The sequence below is a fragment of the Chrysochloris asiatica genome, unplaced genomic scaffold, assembly GCF_000296735.1.
Source record: "Chrysochloris asiatica unplaced genomic scaffold, ChrAsi1.0 scaffold00159, whole genome shotgun sequence".
Classification (NCBI taxonomy): domain Eukaryota; kingdom Metazoa; phylum Chordata; class Mammalia; order Afrosoricida; family Chrysochloridae; genus Chrysochloris; species Chrysochloris asiatica.
The window spans coordinates 5,037,663-5,056,912 of NW_006408677.1; the positions used below are offsets into that span (position 1 = coordinate 5,037,663).

Consider the following 19,250-nt stretch of genomic DNA (forward strand, 5'->3'; position numbering starts at 1 on the left):
CAGTGTAACTTGGCTTCTTTTGCATCCTCTTTTGGAATTATGTGGCCCAGGGGATGATAGACAGGATTTTAGTGACTATAGGATGGGAATGCTTATTTCTCTAAGCACGCATATATGTGTGCAGCATCAGAAGCCTACACTTGAAAGCTAGCTATTATAACATATCTTCCAGGCTAATGCATAAACAATTTCTGCCACACCCCTATGAGAGGCTCACCCAGTCTCTACCTGTGTGCTCCTTTCTCACAAAAATCTGCCAATCTCTGTGTTGTTGGATCTGATGGTAAGAAGAGTCTTTTTTTCTGCTGCTCCCTGCCACCTTTGCCCATGGCTTTCATTCTTACTGCTTAAGAGATTCTTTTGCTGGTGTACACCTGAAACACACCAGCTCTTATAATCCTTTTTCTCTTTTGTTTTAGATGAAGGATTTGGAAGCCTAAGCAATCATCCAAAGTTTCATCCTTATCATTTTTCACTTTGTTTCTCTTGGCCTTGGTTTTGGATATTGGCTTTGGAAATATCATCCCAGGGTTAATGTCAGGATTAATGAGTAACTACTAGTGTTCTAGTTTTGCAATACAGCGTACATTATAAAGATGGAAAGATTTTGCTTTCTGAAAGATGCAAGTGGCTTCTTGGGTGTGTGTTGTAAGTACTTTTTTTTTCTCTTTGGGAACTTTGAACATCTCTATCAGTAGTCAGAGTCCCAAATCCCTGTGAGCTCTGAACTCCTACCTTTGGAGGCCAAGGTCTAAGTGTGGTCATCTGATAATTGACCTATCTACCTTGGTGGTTTTTAAGAGAAAGAGGATTCTGGTGACAATGTAGAGATCAGAGAGAGTTATGGAAGCAGGAGACTTGGATTGGTGAGACTGGAGGCAGTGTGATCTACTAACAGCTGATGCAGTAGTACACTCCATAAACTGAATCAGTGGTCATAGGGATGGTGAAAAGGGAGAAGTTTGGAGAGGTATTCAGGCATTAGTATCCACAAGGTAGGGAGTCCTGGTGGTATAGTGGTTAAGTCCTTGACTGCTAACCCCAAAGTCTCTCCATGAGATAAAGATGTGGCATTCTGCTTCCATAAAGATTTATGGTCTTGGAAATCCTCAAACAGTTCTACTCTGTCCTATTAGGTCCCTATGAGTCATAAGCAATATCATGACAATGAGTATTCATAAAGAATCATGACTTATTGGATTATTAGAATGAGGGGAGCCCTTAGGATGACTTCTAGGTTTCTGGCCTGGGGGTTCTCATGAAGATAATTCTCATGAAGAGAAGGAAATTGTCTGAGTAGTAGGGAGATGATGAGTTTCCCTTTGGAAAATTTGAGATTGAAGTGCATATGCAACATCCTGGAGGATATATCTAAAAACTCAGCAGAGTGTTATAGATCAGTGATATTCTCTTTTGAAGTAGCAGTTGAGTTCCTGGGAGTGATGGGATAACCCAGGAAAGGAATGGAAGGTTGAAGAAGAAGGCCTGTCCTGATTCCATGGAACAGAGACATATAATAATCATCCATCATAATTAATAAAACAATCACAAAAAAAATGATAGTGTGCTCATCCCAGAAAAAATGGTGACATATCTAATGGAGAAGTGCAGTCACTGGGGATTTGTTCCACAGCTGACTCTTACTCTGTTGCATTTCACTCTTCCAGACTCAGAGCATCTTACAACATATTATTTTGATACCCTTTCCAATAATTCAAAAATAATGTGCTTGGGTGTTAAGATGCCTTACCATTTACAAATAACTATTTACATGAAGTACTGGTGTGACACTGTGGCTTAATGTGCTGGACTGCAAAGTGGGTTTAAACCAACTTTAGTGGTACAAGCTCACTAGCTACTCCTTGGAAACTCTATACAGAGTTGCTATGGATCAGAACCAACTCAACGGCACTTAACAACAACAATATTTAGATGATACTGATGGTAAGAGAGATCTAAAATGCACAGTTACATTTTCATCTTCCTGTTGATTGAAATTTCTTCCATGGCTTCCATGTATTGCATGGATTTTAGCTCGTGGACTTGTGCATGGCTTCATAAATTTTCATCCTTAGATTGCAGCAACACTTATTTTATGAAAATTATTCTCCTGTTTTTAAGCCAAAGGAATTTGAGATTTTTCTCCTAGAATATCTTATAGATTTTATCTTAAGAAAATGCCAAATTGAAAACAAAAAATGAAAATGATTACAACCCAAGTTTTTAATCTACAAATGATAATGTATGCAAAAAAAGTTTTGCCTGTGTATTCCTCTATCTCTAAAAGGTTGACTCTAATTCAAATGAAGAATGATACAATTTACACGAATTTAATTTACTGAACATTGTTGTAATATGAATATTGTTTCTAAACAAAAATCCATTGTATGATTTCTGTGGCCACAGTGAGCCACCTGTTATACATCTTGTTCATTAGGTATTATTGTTATTATTGTTAAGAGCTGTTCAGTCAGTTCCGACTTACAGTGGCCCTATATGGGGTTTCTGAGGTTTTAAATCAGCATGGGAGCAGAAAGTCTCATCTTCCTCCCACAGAGCAGCTGGTGGGCTCAAACCACTAACCATGTGGTTCCCAGTATAATGCTTATCCTATGGAGCCACTGTACTCTTCCATTAGATATGTCATCACTTTTTCTGGGATAAAAGGCCTCCACTCAATCCCTGGTGAGCACACTATCATTTTTTGTGATTGTTTTATTAATTATGATGGATGATTATTATATGTCTCTGGCTCAGAGACTGTTTTATCCAGTTAACCTTCCCCAATGGCTGTCTCCTCTCATTTCTTACAGAGATTAATTTTCTTCCACAATGTCACCATCCCTATATATGTATTTCTTGTTACTTGGGCTTCATGTGACAATCCACTGTGCATCACCCAGCAGCTCTGAAGGCAAAGTAACCAGCTGCCATTCCCCCCAACCAAATGTCACTCTCTATAAAATGGCATCCATCAATGCCGACTTTGCATTCAACTTGTACCGGAGGTTCATTGTGGAAACCCCAAATCAGAACATCTTCTTTTCCCCTGTAAGCATTTCTGCTGCTTTGGCCATGCTGTCCTTTGGGGCCTCCTCAACCACTCAAACGCAAATCCTGGAAAGCTTGGGGTTCAACCTCACAGTCACTCCAATGGCTGAGATTCAGCAGGGCTTCCAGTACCTCTTCTGTACACTGAATTTCCCAAAGAAGGAGCTGGAATTGCATATGGGAAATATCCTCTTCATTGGGAAGCAGCTGAAACCACTGGCAAAATTCTTGGATGATGTCAAGAGCCTTTATGAGACTGAAGTCTTATCTACTGACTTCTCCAATGTTTCTGCAGCCAAGCAGAAGATAAATAGTCACATGGAGAAGCAAACCAAAGGGAAAGTTATGAGCCTCATCCAAGACCTCAAACCAAACACCATCATGGTCCTTGTGAATTATATTTTCTTTAAAGGTAAGACTGCAAGATGTCTACTTCATGTTCAGTGTTTATATATATATGTCAATTTTTTGTTTGGGAAGAAGGGTGGTGGGGAGTAAGTTCACAGCATTTTCTCACTGGCACCCCTTATACCAAAGTGACCTGCTCCACTGGGTATAGCTGCACATAGGTCTTTCTCTTCCAAAAGGGATACACAACTCTGTGGATGAACCCAGGAAATTTTTATGGTGAGGACACATTCAGGGAGGTGGGTGACAATCGCATGAACATCTTTTGCACATCTGGCTAGAACATCACACTTCCGAAACAAGTCTGGGCTTGCAGGCAGACAGATTTGGATTTAAACCTCACTATGACTCTGGCTTGATGTATACTCTTGGGCATGCTAGCTACATGAATACTTCCATCATATATGTTGCAATGTCTATGTTTCAAGCATCATGCTACATTTGCGGTTAACACACATTGTCTCATCTTCTCCTCACAAAGCCCAGATTCACATCTTCCATATGGTTCAGAGCTCGTATTTCCACCCAGGTCTGTCTAACTCCAAAGCCGGTGTCTGTAACAACAAGAATCATTTGACTCTTTTCTGAAGGTGCTGTGCCCAAATGATTTGTCCTGTGTCTACAGCACATCTCAGCCACGTTTAGTGGAGGAGTGAACAGATCTGTTGTCTCATTTCACCCTGTGTGTTGGATGTCCTTATACCTTTTTACAGAAGAGGAAACTGTGGCTCTGATGGGTTTAGTGTAAGTATAGTGGTTTTGAATACAGACCATGGAGTCCAACAGCCCTGAGTTTGACTCCTGTCTTGGTCACCTGATCAGTAGCTGACCATAGTCAGGTCACTTTCTGTCCCTGATCTTTAGTTACTCACTTGTAAAACTAGTTGACAGTTGACACCTACCTCTGCCTTAATTATTAGAGTGAGATGACTAATAAAAGCTCATGTAGGCTTTAGCTCTGGTTTGAAATAAACTCCTCTCTTCTTTCTGTATTTTAAGCCCAGTGGGCAAATCCTTTTGATCCATCCAAAACAGAAGAGGGTTCCAGCTTCTTAGTGGACAAGACCACCACAGTGCAAGTGTCCATGATGCACCAAATAGAACAATACTATCATCTAGTGGATACGGAGCTTAACTGCACAGTGCTGCAAATGGACTTCAGTGAGAAAAGTCTTGCACTTTTTGTCCTTCCCAAGGAGGGTCAGATGGAGTGGTTGGAAGGATCCATGTCATCTAAAACACTGAAGAAGTGGAACCGCTTACTCCAGAAGGGGTAAACACATTACAGGTTTTGAGGGGTGGAAAATGGGTATATAACAGTGTACCTGAGACTGAACTCAACTGAAACCTAGAAATAAGAGAATCACTCTGAAGCCTCTAACATCTGTGCAATGACCACTAGAGCCTGTTGAGAGTATACCATGTGCCATGCTATTTGTAGGGTACTTTACATACTTCATCTCATCTAAGCACATCAATAAACCTGCAGAGAAGGCAATAATATCACTGGCATTTTTCAAATTAGGTAATCAGGACTAGAAAAATAAAATGAACTATCCAGTGTCAGTTCAAAAGTAAATAATGCCTTTCTAGAGGACAACTAGAGCTTTGGAGATGGATAATATTTGGATGTTAAGAGTTGGTGGGCATCAGTTCTGATCTGAGTGTGTAATATGGAAAACCATGAGCTTCCCTGGGTTTTACTCCTTGACCTTCACATAACTAATCTCCAACTTTAGCCAAAACCCCAGCCATATTTCCTTTTGATTATAGAGAAGACCTATCTCATTACTCACAGTGCTCTGTCCCAATACTGGTTGAACCAGAGCTCATTTCTCCCAGAATAACATCTGTGGTTTGAATGTCATATGTTGACCTACACAGTAATTGTTGTCAAAACTCAAGGGAGGAGCATATTCCAAAGTAATACCATGTTGAGTGAGAGAAGCAGGGCATCATGAGCTTGGTGTAATTATGGTCATTTGTCCTATTTATTTTTCCACAGATGGGTTGACTTATTTGTTCCAAAATTTTCCATTTCTGCCACATACGACCTTGGAACTACTCTTCTGAAAATGGGCATCCAAGATGCCTTTGCTGATCATGCTGATTTTTCTGGACTTGCAGAAGGCAATGGCCTGAAACTTTCCAATGTGAGTTGATAGATTAGAGAGAGTCCTTGAATGTCTTGTTCTAGAAAGGAGACAATTAATTCTAGTAATTTTACCAATAGGGAATATGAAATCTAGAGAGTCAGTGTGACTGTCACCAGGGCGGACTCATTTAGAGTAATTCTTGTCACTCCAAAGAAGTCACTGTAACACAGTTCCTTCATTTCTGGAGTTCATGTCCTGAAATGACTTTGAAGACAGAGATTAAGGTCAGAAGTTGCTCTGGTGAGATATGTTTCTAGAGATGGGTATGATGAAGAGGTAACTGTGAGAATCAGAGGTCCATAATGAAATAGGGAGTTTCCTGACAGTTGTCCCTAGTTTCACCAGAGATGAACTGTAGCTAGATTTCAATCACCATCAACAGAGTACAGTACAGAGGTAGCTGCAGCTTTTCTTTTCCTTTCATGCTCCCAATCCCTTACAAAGGCTGTTCCTGTTTCTTCAGGGATTGACAATGTTTGTTTTTCCCTGCAGGCTGCTCACAATGCAGTGCTGAACATTGGTGAAAAGGGAACAGAAGATGTAATTGTCCCCAAAGACAGATCTCTGGACCAACCTGAGATGACTCTCCTTCACCCTATCATCCAATTTAATAGATCTTTCTTGCTGTTAATTTTGGAGAAAAGCACCAGGAGCATTCTTTTTCTAGGAAAAGTTGTGGACCCAATGGAAGTGTAGTTTGGGATATAGGCTGTTGACTAATTGCATGTGCTTATTACCACAATAAATAAATAAATGGTGTAGTCTCATGTGATTAATATAGAGTTAGACATTCATCACCTTATGCAGGGGTGAAGATTGGATACTGGCTATGGAAAAGGCCACTGATGTGATCAAATATTCAGTGTCAACGAGTAACTCACTACAACCTATGTTGAGGCCCCATGTCAATGCATTGCTTTTTCAGAAAACACCCCAATTAGTTAACTCCAGTGAATTTCACTGGGTTTGCAAATGCTCTCTTCTCTTCCTTCTGGGAAATGGTTGATCAGGCACTCTTATCCCAGTACTCCAATCATTAGCTCAAGGTCTATAAAAAATGAAAATGCAATTGCTTATGTGTGAACACTCAACTATCTTCCCCTGCCCCATCAGAATAGGTCTCAGTATTCTTGCCATAACTGCTGTTGGTATGTTGTGAAAAGGCGCTTCAACTACAGGGCTGTGTCATAGACACAGCCACTGCTAAGGATGTGGCATTTGTTACCTATAAAGCATGAGGCAAAGGAACAAAGATGAATTCCCCTGTGAAAACCTCTCATAATCCATTCCAAAAGGAGTAGAGAATGAAAGTCATTTATTCATACTTTGTCACAGGTCACCTCCTTGTCCGTATCCCAATCAGATTACTCATTCATGTAGCAATCTCCTAGTTAGTCTGACTTTTGTCTCTATTGTCACTGAAATTTGATATCTCCCTTTCCCCAGATCTTTCAACAATATCCCGCTTGACTGTGCATGCAAACCCACCTTCAACCAACAAACTAGATTTCATCTCAGACAATATTCATTCAAGACCCCAGTGTTAGAATTCAGCACACATCAAAGTCACTGTACTTGTTAGTGATGTAGTACCTGAAATTCTGGCCCTAAGGTGATGCCCTTCATTGACAGGGAAATAACATCATATGCCAAGGTGCTGTTGTAGATAATGTGCTGTCCAGATGAAATAAATATATACTGTTTAGAAAAATATGTGGCCCACAAAAATATCTAGCTTTTTTTGTATCTGAGCTATTTACATGCAGATTTGCTTATTCCTGGTCTAGTTCATATGTTGATTGCAAACATGTATAAGAGAAATCAGGAAGTCTAGAGATGGAAAGTGACTTGTGGCATGGACAATTCATTGTTAACATGTAGTTGGGATTCACTAAAGTTACATTCAACCTTGGCTTTGTTACTTTTAGTACTGTAAATTTGCACAAGATATCTGAACTCTACAGAACTTATTTTTCAATGTTTGTAAAATGGGACCAATAATAATATCCACCTCATCAGAAATTTGTGAACATTCTATTGAGCACAGCATGTAAAGTACTTACTCTAGAACCTGACATCTGATAAGAATTCTGTCCATATTAGTTGTTTCAATATTGTTGCTCAAGATCAGACATCAAGCAATACCAGGGTTATAATGTATCTCCAGGTTAATTTTAATTTCTTGCTTAGTTTTAATTTTTTGAACTTTTTAATAGAATTCTCTTGTTCAGGTCCTACTTCCAGAGGCCAGAATTAATGTCATACAGACCCTGTCCCAAACTTCCCCAAATTAATTTGATGAGAGGTTTTTTTTGGGAAGAATATCAGTATTTCCAGAGGGAAGCTAAGAATTAGAAAACTACTTTCACTCAAATAGTTCATGTATCTTTTCAGGAACTAAACCTTATTCAGTCATTCCTTCCTTTGGCTGGATCATTATTCATCTTGAGTCTCAGATCATCTATCAAGTTAGCCAAATCAGATAACTTTCTTAGCCTCATAAAAGCTGCCCATCAAATACCTGTAGAGAACGTCTCACTTAATAGTGAAACTTTAGTAGAATTTCTACTAAATATAATAAATGCTCAGAAACCAACAAGAAAATGGCACAAAATTCATAAGGATAAAAGGGCCAAAATTTGAAAAGCCAGTGCTTAGAGGATTAAAAAATGTTGACAAACAAACTTAAAGACAATGCTTAGAACTGGGATCCCCATAAATTAACTGAAACCAAATCTTTGGAGGTGGGGCTTGTGTACAAGGTTGTTTGTTTTGTTTTGCTTTGCTTATTTTTAGTTTTTTAAACTTTTTTTTTGTACAGTGTAACACATAAACAAAAAGTACACAAATCATAAGTATTTAGCTTATTGAATTTTAACAAAATGAATACACCAAATAATCAGCACCAGCTTAAGATAGAAGACAATATCTGCATGCCAGGATCCCCCCTTTTGCCCACTTACAAGTGCACGCTCCACAAACATATCCTGAATCCTACCACAATAAATTGGGCTCCTTGTGTGGCACTGTAGGACAAGCACTGAACTGCAAACCAAAAGACTGGTGGTTCAAGTCCACCAGCTGCTCCTCAGAAACCCTATACAGATTCACTATGAGTGGGAACTGAGTTGATGGCACATAGCAACATCAAGGCCACAATAAATTAGCTTCACTGTTTTTGTGGTAAATCTTTATATAAATGAAATCACATACACCCTCTGCTCATTTATTGACATAGTTTCTAAAGACCAGGTTGTTATGCGCAGTGTTAATGACCGCATTAGATAACAAAATGGAGGATAATTACATCATTACATAACTACCAAATTACACGATTACCTATGAGGTGGCTTTAAAAAGTTTGTGTAAAATGAAATTTAAAGATAATGGCATTTTTCCACAAACTTTTTGAAACACTCTGGTAACTGCTAAACGACTGAGATTCATGACCCAACCAAGAAGTCACATAATCTTAACCACCTCAGCGTTCGTTACTGCTAGATGTACATCATTAATGCACAAAATCCAGATAGTAGATTTTTTATTAAATAAAATCTAGATTAACAAAATAGCCAATAAGTCATGAGACGGTGCAATATATTCTATGTGATGTAATTATAGGCTATATTTGCATGTAGTTATAGACTGTTCAGTTTCATTTTATGTTGTTGTTAAGTGCCATTGGTTCAGTTCCAACTCAGCTATCCTCTATAGGGTTTCTGAGAGTGTAAATTAAATCTTTGCTGAAGCTGAAAGTCATCATTCTTATATGGAGAGGCTGGTGACCTCAATCCACTGACCTTATGGTTCATAGTCCAGTGTTTATGCTACAGAGACATCAAGCTCTCCATTTGTCATTGTTGTAAAGTGTCATTGAGACAGTTCTGACTCATAATGACCCCTTATAGAATTTCCAAGAGTGACTGGTGGGTTTTAACTGCTAACCTTGTGGTTAGAAGTCCAATGCTTACCCTATACCACCACACCAGGACTCTCATATTGCATTAGGTCAGTCAAATGATTTCTCTTTGTCTCTGTTTCTTCACATTTCAATGCAAGCTGCTTAAATAAATGTAGGAAGAAGTGAATGAATGACAACCACATGATGGATACATAATAATTATCCTATAATGAGTTTGAAATAAATTAGTTGGTGGACTTTGGTTTAAAATGTGCTTAGTCATTAAGTAGACAATGTAATAAAAAAGTCATAATACTCGAAGTTTTCTTTGCATTATTGAAACATGAGAAACATTTTTGGAGTCAATAATGGCAAATAAACATATTGGGGGGAAAATAAGGAGTCTTGTCTCAGAACAGTAGATCCCAAATTAATCATTATCATGTTTTAATCCCACTTTTACTGAGAGGTTGCTGTGTAAAAGGAGTTCTTGGGTGGTGCAAACAATGAACACACTTGGGGCTGTTAACCAAAAGAATGGAGAGTCAAGTCTATCCAAAGGTTCCCCTCAGTCCTGAGAAAAAGGCTTGAAAATCTATACCCCCAAAATCAGTTACCTAAAAGCATGTGGCGCAGTTCTACTCTGACACACGTGAGTCAAAATCACCTCAACAGCACTAGTAGTTACTATGTGAGAGGTCCTGTACTAAGCCTTAACATAAATATCTTATCATTCCAACTCTATTTTGTGTCGTGAACAGACCTTAGGGTGTTCCTTATAATCCACATTTCCTAATGCTCATATTCTTGTGTGATCACTACCCCTTGAGTATGAGTGGGATGTTTGGTTTTCTTCTGACCAACAGACTATCACAAAGATGATTTGGTGTTCTTGAACATCTGTATTTAAATATGCTACATAAGATTGCAACATCTTACCAAAGGAGTTTCCCTACTTTGCTGTTTATCAGATACCATATAGACAGAGCTGTTTATCAGATACCATATAGACAGAGTTTCTTTCTGCTGACAGCCAGAAAGAAACTTGACTCTCATTCAGCATCCTGTATAATTGAATCCTGCCAACAGCTATGTAAGATTGGAAATAGACCCTTCCCCAGTGGAGATCCAATTGAAAACCCACCCCTGACAATACCTTGATAGCAGTATCACAGAGGTCCAAACTACGTCCCTGACCATAGAAACTGTGAGCTATTAAATGTGAATTATCAACCTGCTTATTGATATGCATAATCAGACAATTAATCAGATGACATTACTTCCTTAAAGCATTACTGTTGTTAAATAAAGAAAATCCCCGGCCAGAATTTGTAGCACAAGAGACTTAATAGTTGTTCTAGAAAGACTTTATTTTATTGTTAATGTTGTTGTTATTTAGTGCTATTGAGTCAATTCTGATGCATAGCAAACCTCTATAGGATTTCCAAGTAGAAGCTGGTGGGTTTGAACTGTTAATCTTGTGGTTAGAAGTACAGCACTGATCCCACAACACTACAGCAGGACTCCATATTGCTGACACTAACATCCTGTTATAAAGAGAAAGAATTGCCATTAAGGATCACAGCAAAATAAAAAATTCTGAATTTAAACAGAAGACTGCTTCTGCCACTGCTTCTTTTATAGCAGTAGGACCTTGGAGAAATGTAATTTTGACTCCTCTACCCTGGTAGCCTGGAGTCCTGGTGTGCCACTGTGGGCTAATGCGTCAGACTGCAAAGTAGTTTGAACGGCAAGGTTGGTAGTTCAAGCTCACCAGCTGCTCCTTGGAAACCCTATACAGGGTCGCTATGGGTCAGAATCGACTCGATGGCACTTAACAACAACAACAACCCTGGTAGCATGGAGTCCTGATTTGGCACTGTAGGATAATGTACTAGACTGCAAGATCAGTTTAAACTGTAGGGTCAGTGGTTCAAACTCACCAGCAGCTCCTAGGAAACCCTATACAGGGTCACTATGAGTTGGAAGTGAGTCAATGGCACTTAAAAATAACAAGAAAACCTGGTAGTGCAGTGGATTATGAATTGGGCTGCTAACCACAAGGTCAGCAGTTTGAATCTACCAGCTGCTACATATGTGAAGGATTAGGCTTTCTGCTCCCATAAAGATTTACAGCCTTGGGAACCCTGTACAGAGTCTCTATGAGACAGCACTTAATAACAGCAATTGGAGTTCGGGTGTGGCACAATGGCTTAATGTGTTGGACTACAACATTGGTTTGAATCACAAGGTTGGCAGTTCAAACTCACCAGCTGCTCCTTGGAAGCCCTATACAGGGTCACTATGAGTCGGAACTGACTTGACGACACTTAACAACACCAATAAAAATAAATTAATAATGTATATAGAAAAATCTAGTAAAATGTTTGGCACATACTAAAACCAGTTCTATTCCAACTCATAGTTACCCCATGAATCTCAGTGTAGAACTGAGCTTTGCACAGTTTTCAATAATTGTAACCCTTTGGAAGTAGATTGTCAAGTCCTCCCCTCAAGGCACCAACTCGAACCACCAACCCTATATCCAGCAGTCAAGCACTTCAGAACTCCTTGTCATATAATGTTGTTAAACTCTCTTGAGTTGGTTCTAATTCATAGTGACCCTGTATAGGGTTTCTGATGAGTCTGGTGGGTTTGAACTTCTGACCTTGCAGTTAGCAGTTCAATGCTTATTCTCCATTGCTACACCTACTTGTCCATCTTCTGTTTTAAATTTCCCTCCTTCCATTCCTGATATAGCTATATCTGAGGGCTAGCAAGTAGCTTCATATAACTTAAGGACAAATGTCTCAATGATCTTTTTTGGGTGAGAAGTGTTAGAGAAACAGTCTCACAAGATTCAAGGTGAAAAACAATATTGAGGATTAAATACAGAAGATGCATCATATGAATCTCTGTGTAGTTATGAAAGGTGAGCATACTGATCTTCTCTGTGGTTCAGGAAATGTTTGCTTCTGCAGTGGAATTTTTGAAAAACTAAATGAGAAGGACTCTTCTCTATCACTTGTGAGAGTGCACAGTTGATAAAACTATCATTGCTATTATTGTCAGTTGCCTTCAAGTCAATTCTGATTCATGTGTAGTACAGATTGTCAAGCCTGTCTTCTGAGTACCCTCTGGGTGAATTTGAACCAACAACCCTTCAACCAGTAATGGAGTGCTTATCTATTTTGTCACTCAGGGACTCCAAAACTATCATAAAACCCAGGAAGCTAAACCCATTGTCCTCTCCTTGATTCCCATTCACAGTGTCACTATAGGACAGGGTTGAACTGCCCTTCAGGGTTTTCAAGTCTGTGCAACTTTAAAGAAGCAAACTGCCACATATTTCTCCTGTGAACCTATTGTGTTTAAGTGCTGTTGAGTTGATTCCAACTCAAAGTGATCCTATATAGAGTTTCTGAGCAGTGGCTGGTGTGTTTGATATATCGACCTGCTGGTTACTCGTCCAGTGCTTATCCTAAGCAGCAAAACAGGACTCCAAATATATCATTGTTGTTGTCAAATGCTGTCGAGTCATTTCTAACTCATAGAGACCCTATATAGAGTTTCCAAGGAACAGTTGGTGGGTTTGAACTTCTGACCTTCTGGTTCATAGTCCAGTGGGGATTCTACAGTGCCATACCAAGAGTGGTGAGTTATTGTTTCTCTATTCTGTTTTCATTTATCTTATAAGTAGGTACAACCTGTAGCCTGGGTACTTACAGAGGGAAAGTAAGGACTTTTGAAGAGGTTAGGCAATTATTGAACTGAATTAATTGATAAATGATACATGGAGACAGATGTTCAGATTTGTTTAACAATGATATTACAGATTACAGTACTTGTATTCATAAATCTTTTTCAGTTCCATAATTTGCATTATTTCATGGACTTTTACAAATGTTTGCTCTATGTGAAATGTGCACACACCTCTCTTTGCCTCTCTATTAGCTTCCATGCACACACAGTAGCTATATATATAATTTTCCTTCCACAAACACTACATTCAATCATCTGACCTAATTATATCAGTTTATAGAGGGTTTGAGCATACAACAACAGTGAGATAAAATTGGTAATTTTTCCCTCAGGATTAGTAGAGAGTAAAATGGCTTGGGGACTGAGATTAGTAATTTATGAAGCTAATGCACAGAATGGATAGAATGTTAAGGAGATACAAGATCTGTACTAGGAGCTACCCAGTGTTGGCATGCTGATTTACATTAGACTAAAAAGATTTTCTTTTCTATACTTCAGAAATTGTTGGTAAGAAATTAAGTCCTATTGTTTAGAAAATGGAACTTAAAACTTCCAAAGTCACTCCTTTGCCATCATCCTCTTACAACCCTAGTTAAATATCAATTTGCCCATTTTTAAAATAAGAATAACATTAAAACTCAAAGGATTGTCGTTTAGATTAAGGTAATGTTTAAATTGTTGTTGTTGTTGTTAAGTGCCCAAGGAGTGACTGGTGGGTTTGAACCACTGACCTTGCAGTTCAGTCAGACCTGTGGTCAAATTCATGGGGACACTTTGCTGCATAAGACTTCCTTAAAATTTTTAGAAGCAATGATGTCACTCCAATGACCAAGGTGAGCCCTACCCAAGCAATAATCCTTTCAATTGCCACATACATATGTGAAAGGTAGACACTAAAAAATAGAAGACAGGAAAATAATTGAGGTGCCTGAACCATGGTAGTAGCAAAGAACACTAAATTAACATGGACATCCAAATATGAACATATTATTCTTAGAAGAAATACAACCAGAATGCTCTCCAGAAGGTAGTATATTAATTGGTCTTTGACATACTTCTTTTCTTTAAAAAATTTATTTCTATATTCTATTTATTGATTTAAAAAAAAAAACTTTTATTGTGTAGAAGGTTTACAGAGCAGATCATCAATTTTACATTAAAAATTCATGCGCATTTTATTGATTACAATCCCCACAATATAGTATCTCTTATTCCACTTCTTCCTTATGTTTTCTGTTTCCACTCTTCCTTCTTGCCTAACCCTTCTAAACTTGTCCTAGAGGTAAATGCTGCCTTTTGATCTCACATGGTTGATTGTTACAAGGTGTGCATACCTCCCTAGAGTTATTGCTTCCCTTATAGACCTGTCTGCTTTGTGACTGAAAAATGAGCTATGGGGTGAGTTCATTTCCAGTCACTAGTGGTGCTTCAGGTTAATGCACTGGACTGCAAAGTTGGCGTGAACCACAAGGTCGGTTGTTGAAGCTCACCAACTGCTCCTTGGAAATCCTATACAGGGTCACAATGGGTCAGAGCAGAGTCTAGGGCACTTAACAACAACAACAACAACAAGACCTGACAGGTGACTAAAGACCACAGACTTGGGGGTTCCATCAATCTATATCGGACCAGTTGCTGTTGCTGTTGTGTATTTGTCGAGTCAGTTACAACTCATAGCAACCCTATATAAGGGTTCTGAGAGCAGCTGCTGGGTTTGAACCACTGATCTTGTGGCTACTAGTACAATACTTACCCTATAATGCTACACCAGGGCTCTGTTTGACAAGTGAGACTGGTATTTTTTCTGATTTTTTCCCCACATTTTTCTCCTACTCTATCCAGTACATTCTAATGTTATTCACTTCAGAGCAATTGGTAGTGGTAGTCAGGCACCATCTAGTTCTTCTAGTCTTATAGTCATGGATACTGATGCTCATGTGGTCCATTTGTCCACTGAACTAATTGTTTCCATGTATCTTCAATTTTAATTACTCTTCCTTCCTCCAGACAGGGAACAACCAATTGCTGCACCCAGATGACCACTCATGAGGTTTTAAGACCCCAGTCACTACACACCAAAGTAAAATGCAGAACACTGTCTTTGTGGACTCAAAAAAACCTCAATGCCATTAAGTTGTTTCCAACTCATAATAACAATTCTATAATGAGTTTCCAAGACTGTAAATGTTAAAAGGAGCAGACAATCTCATATTTCTCCCTCAGAATAGCTAGTGGGTTTGAACTACTGACCTTGAGGTTAACATTCCAATTCCTAACCTACAACCCTATCAGGGTTCCTTGTATATTATGCCAATTGACTCTATTATCCCCTGAGACTGTAGTCCTGGTCTTGCAGGCCTAGCAACTTATTTCCTTAAGGTGATTGGTTATATCTAAGACATTTTCATAACTCTGTCCCCATGTGCTCCACCACATTCATGAATATATTTCCAACAAGATAAATACACATGCACACATATATTCTGTCAAATCTATATATTTATGGTTATACTCCCACTCTTCCTCACATACCCGTTCAGCCAATATGTCTATCCATACATCTACTCAGAGATAATGGCTATTGCAGGATTGTGTATAGAACAATATTTACGTCTGCTGTCTGTAAATATTTCACTCCTCTCAGTGACACACTTACTGAAGACATAACAGGAAAAACAAGTCTCTAGAAAAAGACACCTTGCCTTGAAAAGTAGAGGGCCAAATAAAATGAGGGAAACCCACATGAGGTGGATAAACACAATAGATGCAACAATGGCATCAAACATATCAAAGATCATGAAGATGATGCAGAACTTGACAACATCCCATTCTGTTATTCATAAGGCCACTATGAGTCAGAGCCAACTTCACAGAAACAAACAAACAAACAAAAGTGTAAGTACTGCTTAGCAGTGTACATGATAGAGAGCAATTGCTTAATAAATTATAGTTTTGTTATTGTTTTAAGTATTATTATTGCCAAGAATCTAAAAAACCAACAGTTTTTTATTGAATCATCTAACACTACAGGTATGCAGAACTGAACATAATACCAGTACTTAAGTACTTATTTTTTTCTCCTTGAAGAGTTTCATATTTTATTCTCAGTATCTTTTGTGCCCAGTTATATACAAGGAGAAGAATATTAAAAGTACCATGAACTGCCAGAAGAACAACCAAATCTACCCTAGAAGACACACAACCAGTATGCTCCCCAGAACCTAGAATGGTGAGAGAGATTAAATTTCCCATACTCCAGACATGTTTTCAGGAGGGATCAGTCCCTAGAAAAGGACTTGTCAATACAGGGGGTCAACAAAAAAAAAAAAAGAAAAAGGAAGACCACCCCAATGAAATGGCTTGACACAGTGACAGCAACAATGGGCTGAAATGTAGCAACAAATGTTAAGAATAACACAGAACTGAGCAGTGTCTTCACAAGTCAGAGTTGACTCAATGGCATCCCAAAACAACAATATACAAGGAATGATTTCTACTAACTGACCATAGACAAGCATACTTTGTTTCCATGATAAAATGTATTCTGAAAGATTATAATCTTCAATATAATGCAATAGCTATCGTAAATTGCATACCTATAAATAGTGAATTGGCAGAGTGTGTGATAGATGCAATCATAACAACAACAATGAGCATCTGCTGGGGTTACATATGTATAATTAAACACCTCATAAGTAGCCCTAGTGGCACAGTGGGTTAAGTGTTGTGCTGCTAACTGTGATGTTGGCCTTTAAAACCCAACAAGTGCCCCTCGGGAGAAGATGAGACTGTCTGCTCCCATAAAGATTTACAGTCTTAGAAACCCTAGGAAGCAGTTCTACTCTGTCCCATAGTATTTATTACTATGAGACAGAATTGGCTCAGTGGCAGTGGTTTTATTTTTAAATACCTCATGAGATTCGGTTTCTTGGTTTGGAGGTTTAGGGTCATGGTTTTATGGGACATCCAAAGTTACTTGGTCTAATATGTTTAGTGCTTCTGTTCTACCTCCTAGCTTGATGCATAGTACCTGGGGTCTTAAAAGCTTGCATGAGGCCATCCAAGATATAATAATTGATGTATATTTGCCTCGAGCATTTTGACTAAAGATTTGATAGACAAATTCTGATTAAAAGGGGAAAATGAAGCACAGAATTTCAAATTTTCATGGACTCTAAACTTTCTAGAGTCACGGAGTGTGGATGAACCGCTGAAACTACTGCCTTGGTTTAGTAAGACATTTAGTGCTTTTGTTCTGCCTCCTAGTTTATTGTGTAGTGTTTGCCTTGTTAAAAGCTTGCAAGAAACAACCCCAGACAGAACAACTGACCTTTAATCACCTGGATTAACAAAGGAAAAAGGAGAGTCAAGCATAGGAGGAAGGTATGGAATATGTGGCTGATTTTCTCCATGAACAATTGCCGTCTTTGCCATTAGACCAGAACTAGATGGTGCCCTGCTACAGTTAATGAACATTCCATATAAAAATCTATAGAAGAATCTTGATCAATAGTGGGAAAAGTGTAGAAAAGAATTTCAAATTCTCCTGGAATTCAGAATTTCTGGGGCCATTGAGGCTAGTTGTTAAGTGCCATCGAGTCAGTTCCAACCCTGTATGGGGTTTCTGTGGAGCCTCTGGTGGGTTTGAATCCCTGATCTTGCACTGAGGTAGCTAAAAATATTCCCTGATATTTTCTTTAAATAGAACAATAGTTTAGCTTAACTAATAAAAACTGTCTGCCTTGAGCATTGTTCTCTTTAAAAATCTATCTATGTGGGATTGAATTAACAACAGCAACTCAAAAGATTAGATAGGAAATTAAAGGGACAGTGAGTTTATGTTAATAGAGGAGGAACAATACTGAAAGGGAGAGTAAGAGTGGTCGCAAAACTATAAGAATGTAATCAATGTCACTGAATTGTACATGTAGAAATTATTTATTTATACGTATTCTCACCAAAAACAAGAAGAAAAATAAATGCTGCATTTTATTTATCCATTCTACTGTGTATGGACATCTGAATAGTTCAAACTTTTGTAGTCATTATGAACATGCCTCTCTGCACATTCTATGATCCAGCAATTCCATTCTGTTGGAATTGCTGGATCATAGAATGTACGTATGGTTAGCTTCACAGACTGCTCTCTATTTAAATCTTAAATTTGATTCTTAGCATTCTGCTGCATTCAGATTACCAGATTACTCCAGGGAATGTTGTAAATCCTCAAGCTCAGTTCCTCATTCTCTCCTAAGATTCTACCTCATGCCAGTTGGACCACAGTCAGTCCCGGCAAGAAGTCTTAATCTCCTACACCTTGAGAGACTATAGTGTTAAAATAAAATCTTTGACAGTTAATTTTCAGAACTCAAAAGTTTTGTTTAGAGCTTCTCAAATTGGAATGCATCTGGCCTGAAATTCAGACTGGAGTTTTGAGGGTAGCAAAGAAAAGATTCAAGGTTTTATAGTAACAAGCATATAGAAAACTTTAGCTACATGGATGACAAATGAGGGTTTTTACACAACTTACACAACTTAGGTAATGATAGACTTTACACAATTTATGTAATGATAGAACTGTTTCTTGTATTAAACAGGAAATTTGTGAGATCCCCATAAATAGGATCTCAACTAGTTTCATTTGATTTGGGCTGGTTTGTTGACCTGAGACCAGCATGTATGACTCCAACTTTGGTTGATTATTTAGATGATCAACTCCTTCTTTTGACCATAATCTGAAGTCCTTGAGAGATATGATCAAAATTTAAAACAGCATGCCACTCTGTCACTGCTTGTTGCCTTAATGTGATATTAACACAGGATTTTCAGATTATGTCATTCTTACAGTTTGTTTCACATTTCTTTTTTTTTTCCAACTGAAGTTGAGATAATCTGTTCATGTATTAATGACTGTGAACACACTTTTAAGACTTATTTTTTAATTAAAATTTTATTTAAGCTATTGAAACTCA

General features: G+C 38.3%; 1 protein-coding gene across 1 annotated transcript; it reads left to right on the forward strand.

Moving 5' to 3' along the window:
• The first annotated feature begins 619 nt into the window (after positions 1 to 619).
• On the forward strand, positions 620 to 6,311 carry SERPINA7 (serpin peptidase inhibitor, clade A (alpha-1 antiproteinase, antitrypsin), member 7). The gene is made up of 5 exons (XM_006871056.1): positions 620 to 648; positions 2,816 to 3,463; positions 4,459 to 4,732; positions 5,465 to 5,612; positions 6,108 to 6,311. Exons 2-5 carry the CDS (start codon positions 2,833 to 2,835, stop codon positions 6,309 to 6,311), a joined length of 1,257 nt encoding a protein of 418 aa, XP_006871118.1. The 5' UTR covers positions 620 to 648; positions 2,816 to 2,832.
• The last annotated feature ends 12,939 nt before the right edge of the window (positions 6,312 to 19,250 follow it).

Excerpts from the sequence above, each read along its gene's own strand:
- SERPINA7 (XM_006871056.1), top strand. The coding sequence starts at position 2,833 with ATGTCACCATCCCTATATATGTATTTCTTGTTACTTGGGCTTCATGTG. Across the intron at positions 3,464-4,458 it reads GAATTATATTTTCTTTAAAG|CCCAGTGGGCAAATCCTTTT; the intron begins GTAAGACTGCAA and ends CTGTATTTTAAG. Across the intron at positions 5,613-6,107 it reads ATGGCCTGAAACTTTCCAAT|GCTGCTCACAATGCAGTGCT; the intron begins GTGAGTTGATAG and ends TTTTCCCTGCAG.